Below are 22584 nucleotides of genomic sequence, written 5' to 3'. Positions count from 1 at the left end.
CTGCTGAGCACATTGCAAATAAACTTAATGTTCCCACCCAAAAAGTGTCTTCAGATCTATTAATCGTAGCAACTCGGTGACCCTTACAACACTTACTTCTTTCCTGCTCCACTGTTTCATTAAACTTGCCAGTTTCTCTGTATTTTTGGCTTTGTTTCACCACTTAGATTATTGAGATAAATATAAAAAATGCCGGTAAACTCAGCAGGCCTGACAACATCTGTGGACAGAGAAACAGAGTTAGCGTTTTGAGTCCATATGAATCTTCTTCAGAGCATCTTTCAATCATATGGACTTGAAAAGTTGACTCTGTTTCTCTGTCCACAGATGCTGTCAGGCTTATTGAGTTTTTCCAGCATTTTCTGTTTTTATTTCAGATTTCCAGCATCGGTAGTATAGTATTTTGCTTTTACCTTAAGAGCTATAGTATTGAGTGTCAGTTCAGTGCAGTAAGTCAGCTTGCATCTGAGCAACAGGTTATGTGTTCAAACCCCAAACACAAAATCTAGGCTGACACTTCAGTTCAGTAGTGTGGGAGTGATGCACTGTTGGAAGTGCCATCTTTCAGGTGAGACAGTAAAGTGAGGCGTTATCCACAAAGGTAAATGTAAAAGATGCAGTGTCATTACTCAACAAAGGTCAGGGTAGTTTTCCTAATGTCCCAGCCAATACTTACCATTCAAACAACAGCACTAAAACAGATTAACTGGTTATTTATCTTATTGTTATTTGTGGAACCTTGCTATGTGCAAATTGGCTGCTGCATTCCCCTATAAAAGAACAGTGATTACACTTCAAAAGTAATTAATTGGCTGTGGAGCACTATTGGAGTTCATAATAACATAGAAAGTGCAATGTAAATGCACATTCTTTCCTAACTTCTGCTTTGCACAATTATGGACAGCTAATTGATAGATGTTCACAATATCTCCAGTAGCAATTTAAAATCACTCAGAAGCATAAAAGTTATGAGCAGTTGCTACTTCAACAGCCACTGCAAATCTCCTCACAGCACATAGCATAGCTTTGTAATGACATAACTCTGTGGTGGCATAACTCTGTGATGCCACCCCTAGCAAATTTGTAGGTACTCTTCAGAGAAGTGAAGTTGTATGGATCTTGTGTTGTATAATCTCCGGTAGGGGTACTGGTGGGTAGGTGCTGTCTGACCTACTAGGAATCCTCCTCTTCATTAACCAAAGAAATAAAGAATTGCAACTGGACCAAAATCAACGTGGGCTTGAAAATTACAGTCTTGTTCTTTTCAAGATGACCACATTAATCTTCTGGGGTGTTTGGTAGGGTTCCGGTGGGTACATAGGTGGCAGCAGCCTGAAGGCTCTGTTGCAAACAGGACAGGATACCACAGACAATTTGGTTTTGGATGAGTTGCTGGCTTGGGATTTCCTCTCCATGCGTTTTTCCTTTGCCTCTGATATGCTCTTGCTTTCAAAGGAGGCTGCACTGTTTTTTATTTGGTTGTCTCAGCTGCAGTGATCCTGGGCACTCTTCTCCCAGGACACAAAGTTGATATCAAAATTCTGAAGTGAAGCCTTCAGAGTGCCTTTGTAGTGCTTCCTTTGACCGCCATGAACTTGCACCACAGATTCAAGTTCTCTATTGAAGAGTTGCTTTGGTAAATGAGTGTCATTCTGGCTACATGATCAGCCAAACTCAATTGTGACTGCCTCAATGTGTTGTGGAATCTTGGCATGCCACAGCTCAATTGAGTACCTCAGTGTCAGGTATTTTGTCCTGCCATCTGATCTTCAGAAGCTTCCAAAGGCAGCTCAAGTGAAAGTGGTTGAGCTTCTTGGCATGACTCTGGTACATAGTCAAAGTCTCACATGTGTAGAGCTGAGTGGGCAGGACCAATCCTCTATAGACCTAAGGTTTGATAGGCAGATTTATTCCCCTTCATTCCCAGACTTCAAAGTCTGCTGAAGGCTGTACTTGCTCTGGGAAAAATTGCACGTGCCTTGTCATTGATATAGAAAGCTTGAAAGAGCATACTGTTGAGATAAGTGAACTTATGCACTGCTGATATGTCTGAACATGGACTGAAACCTTGGGCTTGAGATAGAGCTTTCCTGGAGCAGGCTGATACATTACTTCAGTTTTCTCCATACTGATTATAAGGCAGGGAGGTTGTCTCATGCATTGGAGAACAAGTCCACTATATATTGAACATTCATCTCTCAACCGGCAGCCAGTGCACAGACAATGGCAAATATGGAATTGCAAAGTATATCCTTGGAAACCTTGGTCTTTGCCTGGAGTTGTCTCAGACTGAGCAGCCTTCCACTGTAGTAAATGATTTTGATGCCAGGATGACCATCATGGAAAACATTGGAGAGCATGGCAGAGAATAACACATTGAAGAGGGTTGGTGCTAAAATGCAGAACTGTTTAACTCCATTAGTGACTGGGAATGGGTGAGAAGACTCACCATCATCCAGGACACGCATGAGCACGATGTCATGGTACTGTCAAACCGCTGTGATGAATTTCTCAGGGCAGCTGCATTTCTTGATAACCTTCCAAAAGCCCTCATGGCTGACAGTGTCAAAGGTCTTGGTCAAGTCAACAAGCATGGTGTAGAGGTTCATGTTGTTAAGATAGGTTAAGTGTATTATTAAGTTTAAGGACGTACAGGTAGAAGGTGTTGATTGAGCACACATAAAGAGAGACCTTTCCCACAATTCTTTAAATGAGTATAAAGTGAAACTTATAATGTACAGCTTGTGGCCATAGCAATTGAGAACCTTGAAAATGCGGTGCTTGGCCCAGACTGTACTTGTGGTGTTGAGGCAGATCAAAGTCAAGCGTGTAAAGCACTCCTGACCTGTTTGGATGGAATTTCTTATCAATGACAGACCTATAATTTCTGCAGCCTCGAGGAGCCAGTGTCTCACATCTATGCACAGTGCGAGAAGTTGCAGCCTCTCTTCCATTACCTGAGGGGCTGCTTCTCAATTTTTGGTTGCCCTTCAGTCTCACGTCCTGATCTTTGGCCACTCACTAAGGATGGGAGAGGGGTGTGGTGCGGATCAGAGGACCTCCTCCTTGATTCCTGACTAAGGTGGCCGTTATCAGGTCCAGGCAGCGGGCAGTTGAGAAGGGCTTTCAGCCTAACTGGCTGCCTCTCTTGCATAGTCACATTAGCCCCACCCATCCCTGACCCCCAGGTGTCCCTGGAGGGGGAGCATGCATTGTCCACTGTTATGCTTGAGAGCTTCCATGACCAGTGGGCACAGGGGGAGGCAGGAGTGCTTCACTGAAATTGAAAACCACATTTAATTTGAAGTTTCCTTTAAGTTTTTATTTGTTTTCGTTAATAGTGCTCCTTACATATGGAGCATTTAATAGGTTATTGGTGGCAAAAAGATGTATAAAGACAGGTTTCTGGGACACTGGGTGTTGTTTAGTGAGGAGGCAGGCACTTATATTGTTGCATTCTGTAATAACTCTATTTTAATTAAAAGACTGACTCTCTGGCAGTGCCACCACTGGTATCTTTGAACAGATTTCTATTCTCAGCACAGCATTAAGTAATCCTGAATGACCATGGATAAACAAGTTACAGAACGTTATGTGGGTGAGTGCAGGATGTCATCAAGCATTAATTTGTATGCCACTACCTGGGAAGAAATGAATGCTGCCTTTACCGTTTGAAAACACAATTGATGGATTAAAATAGAGAAAAATGGCATCACAGATCTCAAGTTTTGGCATGGGAATGCCACTAAATGCCTCAAAATCAGGTGTTGTGAATCAAGAAATCTACGCTCATATCATATCCTCCTCCTAGGCACTTGGTAGCCTGTAGTCTGAACATTGGCTTTCGCAACTTTAGATCTTAGCTGTATCTCCCTTTTTCCTTACTGCATGAGATGGTTGTGATGAAAAATGCATTGATAATTTCAGGTTAGAGCCTTCATCAGAACAATTTTCCAATATTGGGAAAGGATCTATGTTTGACCTCTTCTCTGTACATGACTGTGAACCAGCTGTGTGTTTCAAGAATTTTCTTTTTCCATTTCAAACTGCTTCATTAGTAAGTTTGTTTTTCTGTATATCCTTCAGTTTTCCTGGGGAAGTGGTGGTGGCACAGAGGTATTGTCATTGGACTATTATTCCAGAGACCCAGGGTAATGCTCTGGGGACCTGGGTTTGAATCCCATCAAGGCAGATGATGAAATTTGAATTCAAGAAAAATCTGGAATTAAAAGTGTGATGGTGACCATGAAACCATTGCAGGTCATTGTAAAAACCCACCTGGTTCACCAATATCCTTAAGAGAAGGAAGTCTGCTATCCTTACCTGGTCTGGCCTACATGTGACTTCAGACCCACAGGACTTTTAAATGCCCTCTTTGACATCATCTAGCATCTTCTTTATTTTCTATTAAGCAGTTTACAGGGTACTTAATCCATTGTCTTCCTTTCTGTGATTAGAGTACCCATTGATTCTTCCTAACTCTCTTTTCCCTCAATCCTTCAAAGGGACTTTACATCTACCAATTTTCAATTCTGATAAAGGGTCCACAGGCAGTCTCCCCACTTAATAAATTTTGATTAACTTGCTACCTATTCCCAGAATTTTATTTTTACTTCAGATTTCCAGCATATCCATATTTTGTCTTTTATCTGCAGTATCTGATATCTGCTCATGTATTAGCTGATCAGTACGTTAAGAAGGCCACAGGCAATAAGATATTTTTGTTCAAACTTGTTTACAAAGGTAAATCCTATATCTTATGAATCTCTTCAATATCAATGCAAAACTTGTCCATCTTAATTAGGATGATCAGCTGTCACAATAAGTGTAAATTATTAGATGACACACAGATGCCAAGATTAAATCTATGTGCTCCTGTTGCAAGGAGGAATGTTACATCCTAGAGCTTATCTCAGCTGGAGACTGACTGGATAGGAGAATATCCTGAAACTATATTTGCCTTGGAAATCTCTCTGGCAATTAGATAAGCTGTCTACAAATAATTTGTTCTTAATGGTCTCATAAAGATGATAAGATAGTTTTATTTAATTTAAAAAGTTAGAGTGTGCACAGCACATACCTGCTTGATATTAAAGTACATGTCAATAGCTTTCCTGATAATTTAAACATTAACAGTAGAACTTCAGAAAAAAGTATGTCAATTTCAAAGCACTGATCCAGGAGCTGATAATGGTCACCAGTGCAATGGGCAGGCAGGACAGGGAACCTGCTCTCATCCTCATCAAGGAAAATTAATGTGTTAAAAATCTCATTTAGTGCTTGTCAGGGGCCAATGTTCCAATTTTTAAAGTGCCAGACAATTTACCCACACCTTCAGAAGCTGACAGGCCCAAAGCAGACTGTCTCTAAAGAGTGAGGAGAAAACCATGGTTGCACCAGGGCATCAATCCAGCCCCTTAAGAGGGTCAGAGGGTCAAAGGAGGACTGAACGCTTGGTAAGGGGCAATCTCTTGACACTGCACAGGTGGCAGGGACAGTGGGCCCAGGCTTTGAATGGTGTCAGCATCCCCCAGCATTGCAGGGGCAGAAGAGCAGGAGGCAGAACTTCCAAAGGCAATTGGACTGCCAACTGCCCAGAAGGAAGTCTCCAGCTGGTAATGGGGGCATGAATATCAGATTATGGGCCCCATGGTGATAGAGGGAAACACCTTTGTCTGTGTTTTTATAATGATATAATAGCACCAACCACTTATAAGGGATTGTGTAAACACAATGTGAGTTCAGTTATTTAGGCTTGGCACATAACATTTATATAAAGGTAAAAAGCTTGAAGACACATCAGCAGCAGAGCTGTGTGTGCTGTGTTCTGCTCACAGGCCAAAGTGTAACAGAGATCAGATCACATGACACACTTCCTTTCTAGTGATGGCACACTGTTATCCCTTAAAGGCACATTACAACACCCTTTCTTTTTAAAGATGCTTCCCCCTTCCAAAGAAGTAGAACTATTTATGATTTCCAGAGGAGATTCACGAGAATGATTCCAGGAATGAAAGGCTTAACATATGAGGAGCCTTTGAGGACTCTGGGTCCATACTCGATAGAGTTTAGCAGGATGAGGGTGGAATTTGATTGAAACTTACAGAATACTGAAAGGCCTGGATGGAGTGGACATGGGGAAGATGTTTCCATTAGTAGGAGAGACTAGGACCCGAGGGCACAGCCTCAGAGTAAAGGGAAGACCTTTTAGAACAGAGATGAGGAGAAACTTCTTTAGCCAGAGAGTGGTAAATCTAAGGAATTCATTGCCACAGAAGGCTGTGGAGGCCAGGTCATTGAGTGTATTTAAGACTGAGATAGATAGGTTCTTGATTGGTAAGGGGATCAAAGGTTATGGGGAGAAGGCGGGAGAATAGGGTTGAGAAACCTATCAGCCATGATTGAATGGCTGAGCAGACTCGATGGGCTGAATGGCCTAATTTCTGCTCCCATGTCTTATGGTCTTATGGTCTTATACATGTTCATGTTTAGGTACCATCACATAAATATATTGGACTGATGAATTTATGAGCCTCCAAAGTATAGAGGTAATCTGCTGATATGCCAGGTCTTGTAATGGTAACCTTCTCTGGAAGTTCCTTTAATTGCTCACAGTGATTTGCGGGATTGTTATTCTTGGATGTTGTTCCTGGTTTCATTCGGGAACTTGTCCAAGATGCAATAGGACTATATGGTGGTTGAAGAGCTGGCATGGATCTGATTTGTCCTCGGTTAGGAATTTATGTGTAATGACTTCATAGGACCTTGGTACTGAATAAATCCTTGTCACTTTGGTTGGTTGCCACCTACCTTCTGTGGAATCCTGGATGTGAACTTGTCACCCCAACTGTAAACTTGGCAATTCTATACCTGCATTTTTAACATGCATGTTGGTCATCTTCTCTTGCAGTTTTAAAAAATGGTGTCTAGTTTCTGAGAGAGTAGAATGGGTACGGGTATGTAAATTGGTATGCACTGGTCTGTCAAACATGAGCTCTGTCAGTGATGGAATAGTCTCACATAAAGGTGTCACTCTCAGCTGTAATTATGCAACGTGTAGATCTTGCTTGGTTTGTATACATTTGAGAATGAGGGATTTCACCATTTGAATCATTCATTCAGTTAGGCCGTTAGATCTAGCGTAATGAGGAAAACAAATAAGGTGATCGATATTCCACTTCTCAGACATATCGGATGAAATTTTGGACTGAGGATGGGTAGGAACTTCATATGAAATCAGTGGTTCTTTGTGCTGACTTGGCATATGCTCTTGACATGGCTCACACACCTTGATGACAACTTCAATATCTTTGTTCATATCCAGCCAATACATTGTCTTTCTTGTGAGTCCTCTTGTCTGATCTATGACCATGTGTGAGTCATGAAGCTGTTGAAGAATATCAGGTGACCAAGATTCCATTATGATGACCTGCCTGCCTTTAAAAGTGGCTCCCCGGAAGGTGCCTAGGTCATCCCAATATGGCCAAAATGGTGTCTCATGTTCGTGGAATCAAGCCATCCTTCAGTGATGGTTTTCCACAGCTTCGCATCTTTTGCTGTTTCTTCTTGTAACTGCTGGCATTTGTATTGCACAAATGTAACGGATCAATTTGGAGAACATCTTCAAGTTCGATCTCAATGAAGTCAACTTGTAGATTTAGGCGTATATCTTCTGTTTTTGCTAGATTAGGCAATGTGGTCAGTGTATCCGATGTGACCATCAAGTTACCTGACTCGTAACTAATCTCACATTCGTAGCCTTGAATCTTTATCAAGAGATGTTGCAATCTTGGTGGTGCACTGGTCAATGGTTTTTGCCAAATTATCTCCAGTGGCTCGTGGTTGCCTTCTACCACAAATATTTTGCTAAATAGATAGGTATCTACTAAATGCTTCAAAGATGTATTGGTAGTCTTCATGCCACAGGGAAGGCACAAGCTTTCTCAATAATTCTCTTAGCGATAAGGATTTTTGAGTGAAATTGGGGAATGTATGGAAGCAGAAATTAAAGAGATCTAGACATCTTCAAAGATTGCCTTGATCTTGAGGAGTTGGCAAGGTTTTAATATCCTCTATTTTACTTGGATCGGGACATATGCCAGCAGTGGAATAAATGGAACCGAATAAATTGATCTACCACATGTTGATGGCACATTTCAGACTATTGAACACCAACCCTTCATTATGTGCCACTTGCATCAACAAAAGCATATCATGGTCATGTTCTTGCTTTCTTCGCCCCACAACAGCTATGTCATCTGTGGTACAGATGCATTCTGGCATAGTGAATGTAATCCAGTGCATGTGAGCTTGAAAGAGATCCTAGTTGTTGAAAAGAGTATCATCCAAATGGGGTACGAAATGTAGTAACCTCTTGGGATGTCTCTGGGAGATTTACTGACCAGGGTGCTCTGTATGACGGAATGAACTTCTCTGCCCCTCTGCCAGTGGCCGCTGCATCTGATGGTGCCGTGATGACTGAGGAGTGCCCAGCTCTGGGGCTGGATGCACCCTCCCAGCCGGAGCCTGCTCAGGCTCTAGCAGCCAGAGGATGACCAAGGTAATCATGGCAACCAGGACAGCAGAGCCAGCAGGCTGCTGCCAACGCCACTGTCAGCAAGGGGGTGGCGGACCTGCAGATGTAAGTTGAATGTACCTTGAGCATAGCAGGGGCATGTCATGGGTGACATTATTTCTGCTAATTATTTTGACTCTTGGGTTAGTGATGGACACTTTGTTTGTTCATGTGAATTAATATAAACATTTATTTGACTTAAAGGGGCTGAGTTGGCTGGATGGCTTGAATAGGTGCCAGATGCAGCACAGGCTTGTAAAAGAATGGCATTGTGTGGTGCTGGCGTACTGGGTTGAGTTCTCATTTATTGATTGTTAGCAAAGGAGACAGTGCCATTTGCTTGACGAGGCGTCAATGCCTTGGATGCCTAGCAGAAGATTTACTGCATCAATGCATTCCTGGTGTCCCTGCCTCCATGAGGGTTCCTGTCCTATGCCTCAAGGTTCTCACCCTGCTCTCCCCCAGGCTCTTCCTCTGAGCCATCACATGAGTCATCCTCTGTGGCCTATGGAGTTGCCTCGCTTTCCTCAGCCTTTAGTAGGTCCCCCCTTGCCAGGTTGTGCAGGGCGCAGCATGTGACGACTATGAGGGAGACACGGTTTGGAAGATACTGCAATGCTCCCCCGACTGGTCCAGGAAGCTGAAGCATATCTTCAGCAGCCCGATGATCCTCTCCACCACCGCCTTAGTGGAGGCATGACTCCTGTTGTATCTCTCCTTGGCCTCAGTTCTTGGACAACGGAGAATTCGCAGGGGTAGTATGTTGGCATTTGCCCCTGTTTCAATCTTGGCCAATAACAAGTAGTTACCAACTTTCTTAGGGCAGAAAATTTGAATCTTGGCCAACACTTTGACTGGATTGACAAGCATATATGTTTTCCAAGACATTGACGGTGTGAAACATGTGTTCACTGCTCTTCATCTTGTTGTGCACATTATCGTCATTTTCTGGTTTGTTAGTCACCTCATATATATGTTTTTGACAGGATACCAGATGCTCATTCTTATTGCTTGAATGTACCTCTTGTGCATGGTCTGTTTGAATTAGTGTATGGCTCTTTGTAGCTACACCAGCCTTTGCTCTAGTGCACTGCCACTCCCAATGGCCCTTTTTGCCACGTGCTTTACAGAATTGCTGGAAAGCTGGGCATTACCTTGGTGCATACAGAAAACCTCATTTTCCAGGTGTCTTGCTAGGTTTGGGTGTTCTAGTGATCAACAATCAGGGTTGTGTTTAGGACCTGTAAGCTTTGTCAACATGAGAGGATAGCTTCTCACTTACATCCATCTTTGTGTAGCTCATCGATGCTATACGTTTTGGACTTGTCTAGCAGATCATTTTGGAATGCTTTCATGGGAATGGAGTTGATCACCAATTCAACAATTCTGTCTGCTAGCTCTGCATTTGAAAGGTCACAGTGCATATCCTTTTCTCTGCATCTGATGACAAAGTGGCCGATAGATTCTTTGGGCTGTTGTTGAAATGACATGAGCTCTAGTCAATGAAAACTAAAGTTTAACCTGACTTTGAACCTGCCTTCCAATGTAGCCTATAACTTTTGCGGATCCTTTAGCTCTCCTTCTGTTAATCCTGACATATTCAGCCTGTGTACACTTTCATTCCCAATGGCTAGGTGAATTTTTATGGCTTATTTTGTCTGGTTCAGACACACCTGAATCAAGGGATCTGTATGCTGTTTAAACACTCCCAATTTGGATAGTAAATCAGCTGTATGCCAATTCAAACTGGGAAATTTTGTGGACGTTTTGACAATACCCCTTTGACCTTCCTTCCCTAATAGTGATTGCACTTGGGATGAGTGTTGCTGTAGCCGTTTTCACATGCTTTTTGAAAGCACTGCCCATTATAATCACAAACTTCTCTGGCCTGATTTTTATGATGCTTTTGTTCTTTTTTTTACTCTCCCTTTGCTCGTTATCAATTGGTCCACAGCCTGGTTACTCACCTTGCCCAACTGAGCTAACCCGCGGCTGGTCTTCTCGACACACTGACCTACTCACTGTGAAGTGACCTGTCTGTTTCCCATCTCTTTATTTGAGCACAATCCAGCCTGTGTCTTCAAAGCTTTTTTGAGCACTCACCATGCTGTGATTTCAACGCTTTCAGATGCTGCAAACTCATTACAGTCTGACCAGAATGTCAAGGGTCATCTAATGCCATGTAGCACAACCTAAGGCTGTTCACCATGTCATACCTGTACTTAGTCTTGTTGCCTCACTGTCTGATCATTGCTGAACACCATGTCATGTTTTTATAATGATGTGAGCACCAATCACTCATAAAGGATGGGTAAAAACATTGTGGGTTCATTTATTTAGACTAGGCACATAAGAACATTTATATAAAGGTAGAAAACTTGACATCAACAGCAGAGCTTTGTGTGCTGCCAAAGAGAAACAGAGACTGGATCCCATGACACACTTCCCTTCTCATGATGGCATGCTGCTATCCCTTAAAGGCATATTACGACAACCTCAGCAGGAAGGGAAGAACCCCAAGCATCAGAAGGGCATATGAGAGCAAAGAAGGACATGAAGACAACGGAGGCCAAACCCCAGGACGGAGCTACCTGGAGATGACCGAGACCCAGTGCCGCAAGAGACTGTGATTCTCCAGGAAGATGGCCACAGGCATCTGTGTCCTCATCACCAAAGACTTTGCACCTCACAGCATTGATGCTCTATGCCCTGGCAGTAGCTGTCAAAATCACCGTGGCCTTGAACTTCTTCGCTACTGGCTCCTTCCAAGAAACAGTTGCAGACCTCAGTGGCAATTCAAAACCAGCTGCACACCAGTGCATCTCACAGGTCACTGATACCCTCTTTGCCAGAGCTGTAAGATGACATTTATTTAATGGCAGAGGTGCCCTCACAGGGCCAGTGGGCATTGGGTTTTGCCTCCATCACTAGATTCTGCCCAGTGGCATCATCAATTGGCAGTCATTTGGCCATCCAGGCATCTAGTGACCAGATAGTGGCATTCATCAACAGGGAGGGCTTACACTCCCTCAAAACCGACTGGCCTACCATCACAAAAAATGATTTCCCCACATGTGCGCTCCCTTTTCTGCCAGCTGCCATGACTTCTTCATCCTCTATCAGCCCAGGTTGCCTCAGAACTGCACTCCACCCTCCAAAGAGTGTGGATAGTTCCTAGAGGACAAGGAAAATCTATTGAAGAGATGGCTACTGACCCCTTCACAGGAGCGTAGATAGAAGTACAGAGCCAACATACCATTGCCACCCAACCAGCAGGAAAATCATTGAACTGGGCATCAGGCTTATAAAGATGTGATACCGTTGCCTGGACCGATTGGTTGATGCCCTCAAGTACCCTTCTGCAAGGGTCTCATTCATTGTGATGGTTTGCTGTGTTATCCATAACATGGCTTTCCAGGGAAGTGTGGATTTGGAGGACTGTAAAGCCTGGAAAGAGACAGTTCATCAGGGAGGAGTGGAGTTGAGAGAGGGGAAGGAAGATAAGGTAGAACGAGATGATGCTATACAGGGAGAGTGTCCCTGATGCGTGGCAAGCTTGCTTCCTCCTGCCACCCTCCAGGAAGAAAACATCCCTCCTCTCTCTTTGAGCATTTGATAGAGGTTGGCATTGATGAAACAAGGGTCTGCCCTGGGTACCAGGCCCCTGGCTCCCCTGTGACATCTTGCTTTCCTCTTGTGCAATGGAAGGCTTTGGCACAACCTACAGATCTTTCAGCAGCCTCAGTGATGACTAACCTGGGAGTCTAAATCAGTCCAGCACTTTGGATAGAATTTTCTGTGCCCGCTGGCATCGGGTGTATTTGGCAGTGTAAGCGGGCAATCTGGCGAGAAGGCCAAAAATTGGTTTCACAACGTTGTGAAACCAGTTTGCAATCGTCCACAATGCCCATCAATAGTGGGCCGCGTTTCCCACTGTTGGACTTCGGGAACTTCATTGTAATACAATTGCATATCATTACAAGCTCAGCCAGCTGGAATCAGCACCCGCCCCCCTCCCCCGCTGGATTATCCAAACATGTTGGCGTGTTTGCTTGCTGGCATGTTTCACAACAACGTACATAAGGCATGCACTTGGTGGGCTGCACTTCGTGGGGACCTCGAAAGTGAGTGCACAGCATTGTTGCGCATTACTGTTGGACTTCAAAGTTGAGATGCCATGCATTCAGTTGAGAGCACATCAAGTCGCTTTTTCCCACGGTCAACTATGTCAACCTCAAGGGAGCAGCAAGGTGATGGTGTGGTGGGTGAATGAGAGCTCACCCTACATCAAAATGGCCTGTTTCCTAGGAATGCATAATTAATGAGGTGGGATTGGGACGACATGGAAAAGCCGCCATTGCGTCTGGCAGGTAAAACATCATTTTTTCCCACCCACTACCGCACTTTTGCAAACCTGGGATCATTCCATCCTTCATCTGACCCACCTCCATTCCCATCCCCATTGCCTCTAAGTGGACAGGAAACCCATCTCCATATCAATTAAAGGCTCACCCCTGCAAAAATCTGAACTTTAATCAGTTTCCCCAGAAGCAGATTCTTGACCTGGGGCTGAATCTTCGGCTCGGCGAGTGGGGGCGGGACCCGCTTGCCGACGCGTAAAATGGGGTGATGTTGGGCGTGTGTCCCAACATCACTGTGCGGCATTTAGATTTTCAGTTCGGCAGGCACACAGCGAAGAGCCCAGGCGGCCTTTGCATTTTTCATGGAACCTCATCCATGGGCGGGATGAGATTTCAGGAAGGGCTTATAAATTAAATAAATTTTTTCACTAACTGTTCATTGACATGTCCCAGCTCATTTGAAACTTAAACTAATCTCCCTGAGGCACAGAGCTGCCTCAGGAAGATTTCTGCACTCTTTCGCCTGCATGTGCGTGAAAGAGCTCAGGCCCCAAGTCAGGGAACACCCCCCCTGCCCGCACAGGGAGCACCCAGTGTTTCCAGGCGCACGTCACGCTGGGCAGGCCTTAATTGGCTTTCCCATGTAAGGTCGCGGCACGGCCCCAATCGGGGGTACCAGTCGGGTCCACACCCACCCGCCTCTGCCCCTGCATACACCTACCCCCCACCCCACCCCACTCCGATGGGGGAAAATTCTACCCCTGGAAACAGTCCTGGCTCCTGTTTCTTGCCTCCATGGCGTAAATTCAACCACATTTGCCTGCCCATTTCACCAGTCAATGTATTCCTGAAGGCTGTTACTATCCTCCTCACTGTGTGCTATATTTATGAGTTCTGTGTTATCTGCAAACTTTGAAATTATGACCTCCTACTCAAATTCAGGTCGTTAATATATATCAAAGTGAGCAGTGGCCCTAACACTGACCCTTGGGGGACAGCACTTCCTCCAATCTGCATTACAACCTTTCACCAGTCCTCTCTGCTTTCTGTCCCTCAGCCAATTTCATAACCAGTTTCTGCCCCTTTCGTTCCATGGGCTTCAATTTCGCCAATAGTCTATTTATTTGGTACTTTATCAAATGCTGTTTGGCCATCCATACACACATTAATAGTACTTAACCATCCTTTTCTATTACTTCATCAAAGAACTCAATCAAGTTAGTCAAACACAATTTGTTTTTAACAAATCCTGGCTGTCATTTATTAACATATTTTCCCAAGAGACAATAAGTCTTGTCCCAGATTATTGTCATTGAAGGTTTCCCTTGCCACCAACATTAGGCTGATGGGCCTGCAGTTACCGGGTTTCATTCTGTTTCCACTTTGTTTTGCTATCTTCCAGTCCTCTCCCATATCTAAGCAGAACTGATTTACTTTGTCTTCTTTTTCACACTTTTCAAACTTGGTTATCATCATCCCACCAGACTTTGGAGAGAAAATGTAATTTTCACATCCATTCCAGAGCTTTCAAAAAAAACCTAACAGATGTTAAATACCTTTATTTCTGATTTTCCTTTAACATCTAAAGTTTATATTTCCTTTCATTTGCTAAGTTCTGTGGAAAAAGTAGCAGCGAATACAAAACAAGAAGCACTGGTTGCTACTCATATCTATGTTTTTGCTAAAATTAGCGAATAATCGAAAATGTGCCCCTAAGTGAGTCAGAAAAAGAAAAGCAATGTAACCTAAAATTAGTGCTATTAATTAAAAAAATTATAATAATGATACATTATAACAACAAGCAATGACAGGAGTAAGTACAACTGTCAGCCTTAATCAATATGCCTCATGGAGCTATTGCGTTTGTGGTTGTCTTACTGAAGATTTTATAATTGGAGTGAACGCAATGTCAGGTCTGAAGTATAAACTGTTGCCACAGGGCTAGGGTTTCTCTGCAGTGTGCTATTTTGTCAGAATGGTTACTAGTAGTACTGGTAAAATTACTTTTTTCAAAGCTGTGAAGGGATCATTTGCTTGTTTGTAAGCTGTGAGATGGGAAAAATTTGTCAGATAAAATTGTGAAATATGTGACGCCATGTAAAATTTGTCATTAATCTGTCATTTGTATTCTGCCTCTGTCCTGGGAGCTGAATTCTCTGTTTTGACATTTAGGTATCTGATTACCCAACTGCAAAATAGAAATTTCTTTGTAGAAGTTTATACACCATTTCTTATATTTGCAATGACACACCATAAGAGATGGATCTAATTATCTGCTCCATCTACTTTCTGTAGTTTTACTGTTATATTGAATGAATAATCATGGATATTTTATAGAATCTATTTGTCTGTCTATCTGAAACACAATGAAACTAAATGGTTAAGCATTCTTTTCCTTTATTTTCAGAATTCTTCCACTTTATATATACACAATGTGCTTATTTATTGGGATGTATTCGCTTATTCCCTGGAGGTCCTTGGGAGAAAATGCAAAGTACCGTTTGGATAATTGCAAGAGGTCCTGGTGGACAAATCTGTTGTTTCTTAATAACTTTATAATGATTGACCAACGTGTAGGTTTCTTTTTAATAGAAAGTCATGACAGTTCATTACTTACAGATCATTTATGGTACTTAAGATGTGTATAACTGGTGCTTTTGGATTTCCACTATTATAAAGGCTAGGTGACCATTGTTATTGATTGTGTGACGGTAAACAGAACCACAGCTGTGGTTTTAGGAAAAAATAATGGCCTCAGTTTATGTCCCTGCACTGGGCAGCAGACTGTGGGGTGGTTAAAATTAAAAAATAGGGTATGCAACCTTAAGCAATCACGTACGCAAATGCTGCTGTTTTCAGAGCAGCTGGTTTCATGATGTTGTGAGTTTTCCATGGAAATGTGGGACATTTCATTAACATCTTTAAATTAAGCTTCCATATTTCAACTGAGGCACTGATTTAAATCAACAATTACCATGCAGGTTTCCTAGGGCTCAGGAAATCTGGCAGCAAAAGGGAGCTGGCATCTGCCAACTGCAGCAGGTTTTATAGCATCCCTTGTGGGTCAGGAGGAGCAGATGTGCTACCCACTGGCTACTCAAGGAAGCCTTTAGCATGCACCCCCCCACCCCCCGCCCCCACCGCCCAGCTGATCACAGCTTCTCTCCCCTTCCCCCGCCGTGATTGAGGAGACCAACCACTGCACCCCCCCACCCTAGCACACCTCATGCACCAGTCTCCAGCTTCCCCCCTGCCACCAGGCTGCCTAGGTAGTGTAATAATGTCCCAATTTTACAGCCAATAACGAAGGAACGTCACTCACTCTTCACCTCAAGAAAGTTGCCCACAAAGTTTTCGCAGACACTAAAATAAAGACTTCCTTCAATCCAACCTTGGCTTCTTTTCCCAGGGGCTCTGTTGGGTTTATGCAGCAGAATTTCTGTCTGGTTCATTGGTCCCGTCAGAACCCTGTCAGGAAGGGCTGGGGGCATATCTTCACCTCTTATGGTGCAGCAGGGTGTTTACCTAGCATGACCAGAGAAATCATGAAATAGTATTCTACCACCCCAAGGGGATCATCCATAGTATGGTCAGGCTAAAGACCTGAAGAGTTGCAAACTATTTCCAAGAGCTTCCCACATTGGTAGATTTTAGTGCTGCTCAACTTTCTTTGGTCTACATTGAAATTGAATAACACCCCTGATGGTGCCTGTTGCAGACATGGTATTGGGCCTAAGAAGGCCTAACTGACAGGATTTCCAGCATTGCCTGGGAACCCCTAGTGCGACTACCTCAAGCTGCTATAAGATGTGGAGAGGGGCAGAAGAAGTGCATGCCCTCCCCTCTGGGGGAATTTGGGTGTCAGTTGTGATGGGTTGCCAACTTGGAGGAGTCAATCCCCATCCCTAATTCTGGTCCCTCTGCCTTGATCAGTTGTGCTCAAATTCCACTCCAAAAGGGAGCAGGATTTCTTCACTAGGATATTCTAAGAGCTGAAAGAAACAGACTGCGGTACATTTATTATGAAATAGCTTACCAAAAAAAAAAATTTGTTTGCAGTGCATGGGTTGGACATGGTATCTTGCAAATGACTTCCAGTTTTACTTCACAACACCTCTTTTCATCTTTCTGCTGCACAGGTAAGCTTCACTATTTAGTAGTACCAAGTTGTTTCTGTATTAAAAAGTGATTATTGGATGCCCAGTTGTTCAGTAGTTGTTACACTGGCATTCTCTGATTTTCTAATTGAGTCTCTGGTCTGGCATTGGTAAATTGGTGCATTCAAATACTCAGCCACTCAAATACTGGAGTGTTAATCTTTACAGTGGTTCACTTCTTTTACTTAATGTTGGCGGCCTCCATGCTCATGTCAAGCCTACATGGGTAACTTCTCAGCGGGAGGCAGAAAGTACAAGCAGAAGCAGCCCTTACAGAGTTGCTCATACGAACATATGAATCAGGAGCTGGATTAGACCATTCAGCCCCTTCAGCCTTTTCTGTCATTTGATAAGATCATGGCTGATCTAATTGTGATCTCAACTCTATATTTTCCTGTCTACTCATGATAACCTTTGACACTCTTGTCAATTAAGAGGTGAGAGTGACTGCCTTTGACTGGAGATGGAAATGAATGCCTTTGCCATCAGCCATCAGGATGAGCAGACATCCTTTTATATTAAAGAGCAGACATACTAACCTTTCTATCTGTGTTCAGGAATAGATTGTTAATGATTGTCCTGGCAGGATTTCTGCTGTTGGCTTGTTTCATTGTCACTGCTTTGATCTCCTGGTTCTTCAAACTACCAGTAGGACTTCACTTTGATTCCAGGTAAGTGTTGGATTTGGTACGTGGCTACAGGTCTTTGGAGTTAACTCTGGATATGTATACACCTAGAAATTACTGTCAAGGTATTAACAGATAAATACTTGATGCCTTTACACGACATTCCCCCATTTGCTATTTTAACAGGAGAGTCAGCCCATTTCTTTCTTAAACTGATTCAAAAATTCCTTAGAACTGCTCCGCTGTTTGAACTTCATTGGAAATGCTGCAGATACGATGTTTACGTACATAAATGGGGTTCCCGCTGCTCCTCCAGGGAATTAGGAGTGAGTCTGAGAAAATTCCTGGCTAATGTCTCCAACAAAGTAATGGACAGTTGAATGTCATACAAGTACATGAAATATTCACCCACTGATATCAGCAACAGTAATTTCCAGGTGATAATTTCTGGTCATAGTCAACATGAGGCAGGGGTAAACATAATGAGGAGTTGTAAAATATGATTTAAGCCATAGATTTTTATTGTATAGTTTAAGTAAACCATGGGCTGAATTTTTAAGCCCCTATGGGGGTGGGCATGGATGTGCACAGGTGTGCACATTTAGTGCCATTGGCTGGTTGGTTCCCCGCACCATCCTGCACCGGGCCATTTTCAGGACTACAGTGGGTTGCCAAATCAGGCACCTAATGACCACTTAACGTGGGGAAGAGGGCAGCCCCTGGAGGTGGTCCCCTGCAGCAGACCGGGGGACCAGGGCTCAAGGCAGTCTGAGAGGCCATCCCTGCCTGACTGGCTTCAGCTGCAGCTGGAGGGTGCAGTCCTACAGTAGTGATCAGAGTGCTGAGTTCCTTCTTAATTTACAATTTTAAAAATCAGAGAGAAGGCGCCTCCATCTTGGGGCACCCTCTCTTTCACTTACCTGCCATGGCATCCTGCTGTTGCTTTCAAGCTGGGGGACCGCTTCCTGGTCTTACAACTTCAAGAGTCCACCTGCCATCCTTAATTGGATGGGGAGCCTGTCCTCTGGCCTTTAATTAGCCAATTCAGTGAAAATAGCAAGTGAGTGATTGTTCCCTACACAGTGCGGGCTTCTGACACCCATTTGAGACTGGAGTCAGGGTGCTGAAGCCCACAGAAAAGTCCTATCCCATTTCTTACAGAATATATCTTTATGCTTTGAAGATTCGTTTGAGTTATATTTACAGGAAAGGAGTTATGTTGAGGTGAGGGTAATACGCTGAGTGGACCCCCCAGTGAATGATGTTGCAACCACCATTGTTTTTAATTTATTTTATATGAATAATTGCGATTGAGAAGCTCAATGTAAACTGGTCAAATTTGCAAATGAAAGATAAATAAGAGGGACACAGGGAGACACGAGAAGGCAGTTTGGGAACTACAAAAAGAATTAGACCAAATTTAATATGAAGTACAAAGCACTTTACAAAGGAGAAACATAATTTTACTGCTCCCCAATGACAGATTTGCAGGTGGTGGGGGGCCTGTAAATTTCACCGGATTCTTTCTTGCTGCCTGGCCACCCGCCCTTGACCTGTCAGAAATTTTATGGGAGGGGCCCAGGGGGTTGTGGGGGTGAGGCCTAGGTCAGCTCGCCTGTTCTTGCCCTAGTTGAGGTCCTGAAGTGGTCATTGGTCATTTGCTTGCAGTTGGTCGGAATTTTAAGGCTGGCGGGAAGAGATCAGGAGCAGCTTAGGCTGATTGGGCCTTGATTGGGAAGGAAGAGTGGGGCCCTTGGGTGGGAAGGAGGGGTGGGGTCCTTGGGTGGGAAGGAGGGGTGGGGTCCTTGGGTGGGAAGGAGGGGTGGGGCCCTTGGGTGGGAAGGAGGGCCCTCCCATCACTGGCTCCTTTTTCTGATGGGGACACACCCACACCACTCGCCCCCTCCCCCTCCCAAGTTTTCCCTCCCCTTCTGTACCGTGCTTACTTTTGTCCTGGGCTCCCAGCACTTAAAATATGGAGGCTGTTTGTAGTCCCAGCAATGGCCTTTGCTCCTGGTGGCGCTTCTGTAACTCTAAGGTGGGACTTCTTCCTCTCCACCAAGCGTTAAATGGTTGCTGGGCAGCCAACATCAGGAAACCCCACCATCCAAAATTTCCTGCCCATGGGCTACATAAGTACTTGGTGAATGAAAGATAGCTAAAGATGAACTTGAACAATACCTAGTGGTTTAGTAGAATCAAAGCTCAATGCACAAATATTTTGCAGAACAGGAATTGGCAATGTAAATAAATATTATAGCCAAAAAAACAGAGTACAAGTCAGTGGAAGTCATGCTTAAACTATAAGGCCTTGAATTACCAAAGTTGTCATCCTGAGTTAAGCCTTGGATGTGATTCAGAGAAGATCGATGAGAAGATCTTGTGTCATAAGCCTGAGATATGAAGAATGGCTAGAAAAAACTTGGGCTGTTTAGTCTTGAAAGGAGATGCTGAGAGATGACTTCATAGGGTAAATAAGAAACAAAATGTTATGGAATTGGTAAATCTTGAAAACAAGAGAACTCAGGATTGATTATGAAGTCACACATATATGAAAATGTTAGAGTTTTTGAACAATGTGAGTCTGGACATTCCCACTATGAATTTATTAGATAACATCTTTTAATATTCATTCATTTTCTGTCATTAAACATGTTACATTTGTCTTCAGACTGCTTACACATGAGGTGTACAATATACAATACTATACAAAGCCTTATTGCCGTTATGGTCCATTTTTGGTTGGAATTATGCTGGGCATTTTAATGCATTAAAGAAAAACATCTTTGCTGACAACCAAGGTACTTACTACAAGACAAAGAATGAGGTGGAATAAATCAACAATAGACATTTATATTGTGTTTGTGCAGCGGTAAAAACTTGTCATAAGTCTATCTGTAAAGAATTATGGACATTCTTTGTATGCAGATTACTTAATGTTGACCTATATTAGAGTCCCCAACACCCTTCCCACAATTTACCATATTACTGTTATTGTGGGTTTGTTTCAGGATTCACTCTAAAAGGGATCTTTCTGGAGGTAATGGTCTTTCTTTCAAAACATTTTTATCCACATCACTATTTACAAGTTTATAGAGCATGAGGACACAGCTGCAGCCCCTCTCTGAGGTGTTTTTCACTCATCTTCCCTCAGTGAGTGATATCACCATGACACAGCTGCTTATGTACATGCTCGGTAGCTATCATTAGAGTTAGCCCTTTACTTGACAATAACTGGATGCACCATGACATCCTGTGAAAAATCCCTAAATTTTGACACTTACTGCAAGCAGTAAGTTTGCTGCCTGAATATCACAATTTTGCATAAAAAGTCATGTAGTCAATGAACGTCAAATCACTAGTTCTTGTCATTGGATAGACTCAGCTCTTCAATCTTGCCCACAGTCGTTATTTTATAAATACTCTGGTCATTGCTTCTTTGAACTTGATTTAGCTCCAAATATTACATGTTCTTCCCCCACTCCATGGGCTGAATTTTACGTGCCCCTGGCGGACATGTTTCCAGCAGGGTGGGGCACATAAAATGGTGAGGGGGGGGCGGGGTGGCCTGTAAAATGGGGTGGGCTCCCATCCCATTACCTTCCTACCCAACCACAAACTCAGCCCCATAATACTTACCAAAATTGACAGCATGCCAGCCATATTTAAATGAACAATTAAGGATCAATTAGGTTTGTTATCAAGCAAGTTGACCCTGATAATACACTGGCCATGCCATAAAATGTTTGGTGTACTGACTGTTTCGCCACCCCGGCCCATGTATTACTCAGCCCCATATAAATCCATTTAGTTTCCACTGGTCACAGCATCAAGATTGCTAAATTCACCAACAATATCCTCTGTGACCATAAACTTGGAAGTCAGTCCTTGCTTATCTCCTCAACTTTCCGTCTGTGCTCAACAGTCATTCACCTTCCCTCTATTGTCCACTTCTGTGAGACTGTCATTTCATGGTTACGCACCTACCTGTTTTCTTAAAAAATAAAGTAACAGAAATCAAAGTGGGTAAGTCAATGGGCAAGATGACATGCACCCCAGCTACTAATGCAAGTCTGAGAGGAGATAGCAGAGGCCTTGGTCATAATAATGTTCAACCCTCCTTAGGTATACAAATAGTGCTAGGGAATAGCCAACATAACAGGTGGAATTCTCCCATCCCTTCACGCTGGTGGGATCTTCTGGTCCCATCGATGTGAATGGGGATTTCAATGGCTCGTCGGCCCTGCCATGGGGAAACCCACCATGGGGCGGGGGCTGGAAAATTTCACCCAACATCTCTTCTCAAGAAGGGAGAAAAGGATAGGTAGATAACTCTATACCAGGGAATTTAGTGTTAGTTGCTGGCAAACATTTAGGTATTGATATTCAGTTTCTGCACATGCTAGACCATAGTTTTCCACCCACTCACTTCACTGAATGAACATTTGCAACTTATGCTGATAGCAGGACCCATTTAGAATCCCGATTGTCACCATTCATAATTCCATATACTTTAACACATTGCCCAATTTAACAATTACCCACTCCCTTCTGACCTGCGATGACTCTGTCTCATAATGTATTGAATTTAAAGCCCTCATTTGTGGAATGACTCATCTATAAATCATCCTATGGCCTTGACTCTCTCTGCGTCTGCAATTTCTTTTAGACCTTCCTTCTGACCAAGCCGTCAGCCACCTGTCCTATTATTCTCATAAATGTTCAGTTCCCTTTCCTGTTCTCAAAGTTCCAGTGAACATTGTTTTAGGTATGGCAATAAATGCTAGCCTAGCCAGTGGCGCCACTTCCCACGAATGAATTAAAAAAAAGTTAAATGGAAATTGTTGTTGCTGCGGGTTAACAGC

At 43.4% G+C, this 22584-nt stretch overlaps 1 protein-coding gene across 1 annotated transcript in view; it reads left to right on the top strand.

Moving 5' to 3' along the window:
* oacyl (O-acyltransferase like) overlaps positions 1–22584 on the top strand; it is a 58052-nt gene that overhangs the window by 21525 nt on the left and 13943 nt on the right. Inside the window, 4 exon segments of the mRNA XM_041183458.1 lie at positions 15344–15509; positions 16996–17075; positions 17651–17764; positions 20391–20520. Coding sequence (XP_041039392.1) covers positions 15344–15509; positions 16996–17075; positions 17651–17764; positions 20391–20520 — 490 coding nt within the window.

The sequence above is a fragment of the Carcharodon carcharias genome, chromosome 1 (genome assembly GCF_017639515.1).
Source record: "Carcharodon carcharias isolate sCarCar2 chromosome 1, sCarCar2.pri, whole genome shotgun sequence".
NCBI classification, from domain to species: Eukaryota; Metazoa; Chordata; class Chondrichthyes; order Lamniformes; family Lamnidae; genus Carcharodon; species Carcharodon carcharias.
Note: the sequence above shows the minus strand (reverse complement) of the source record. Positions and strands in the feature narration are given on the sequence as shown.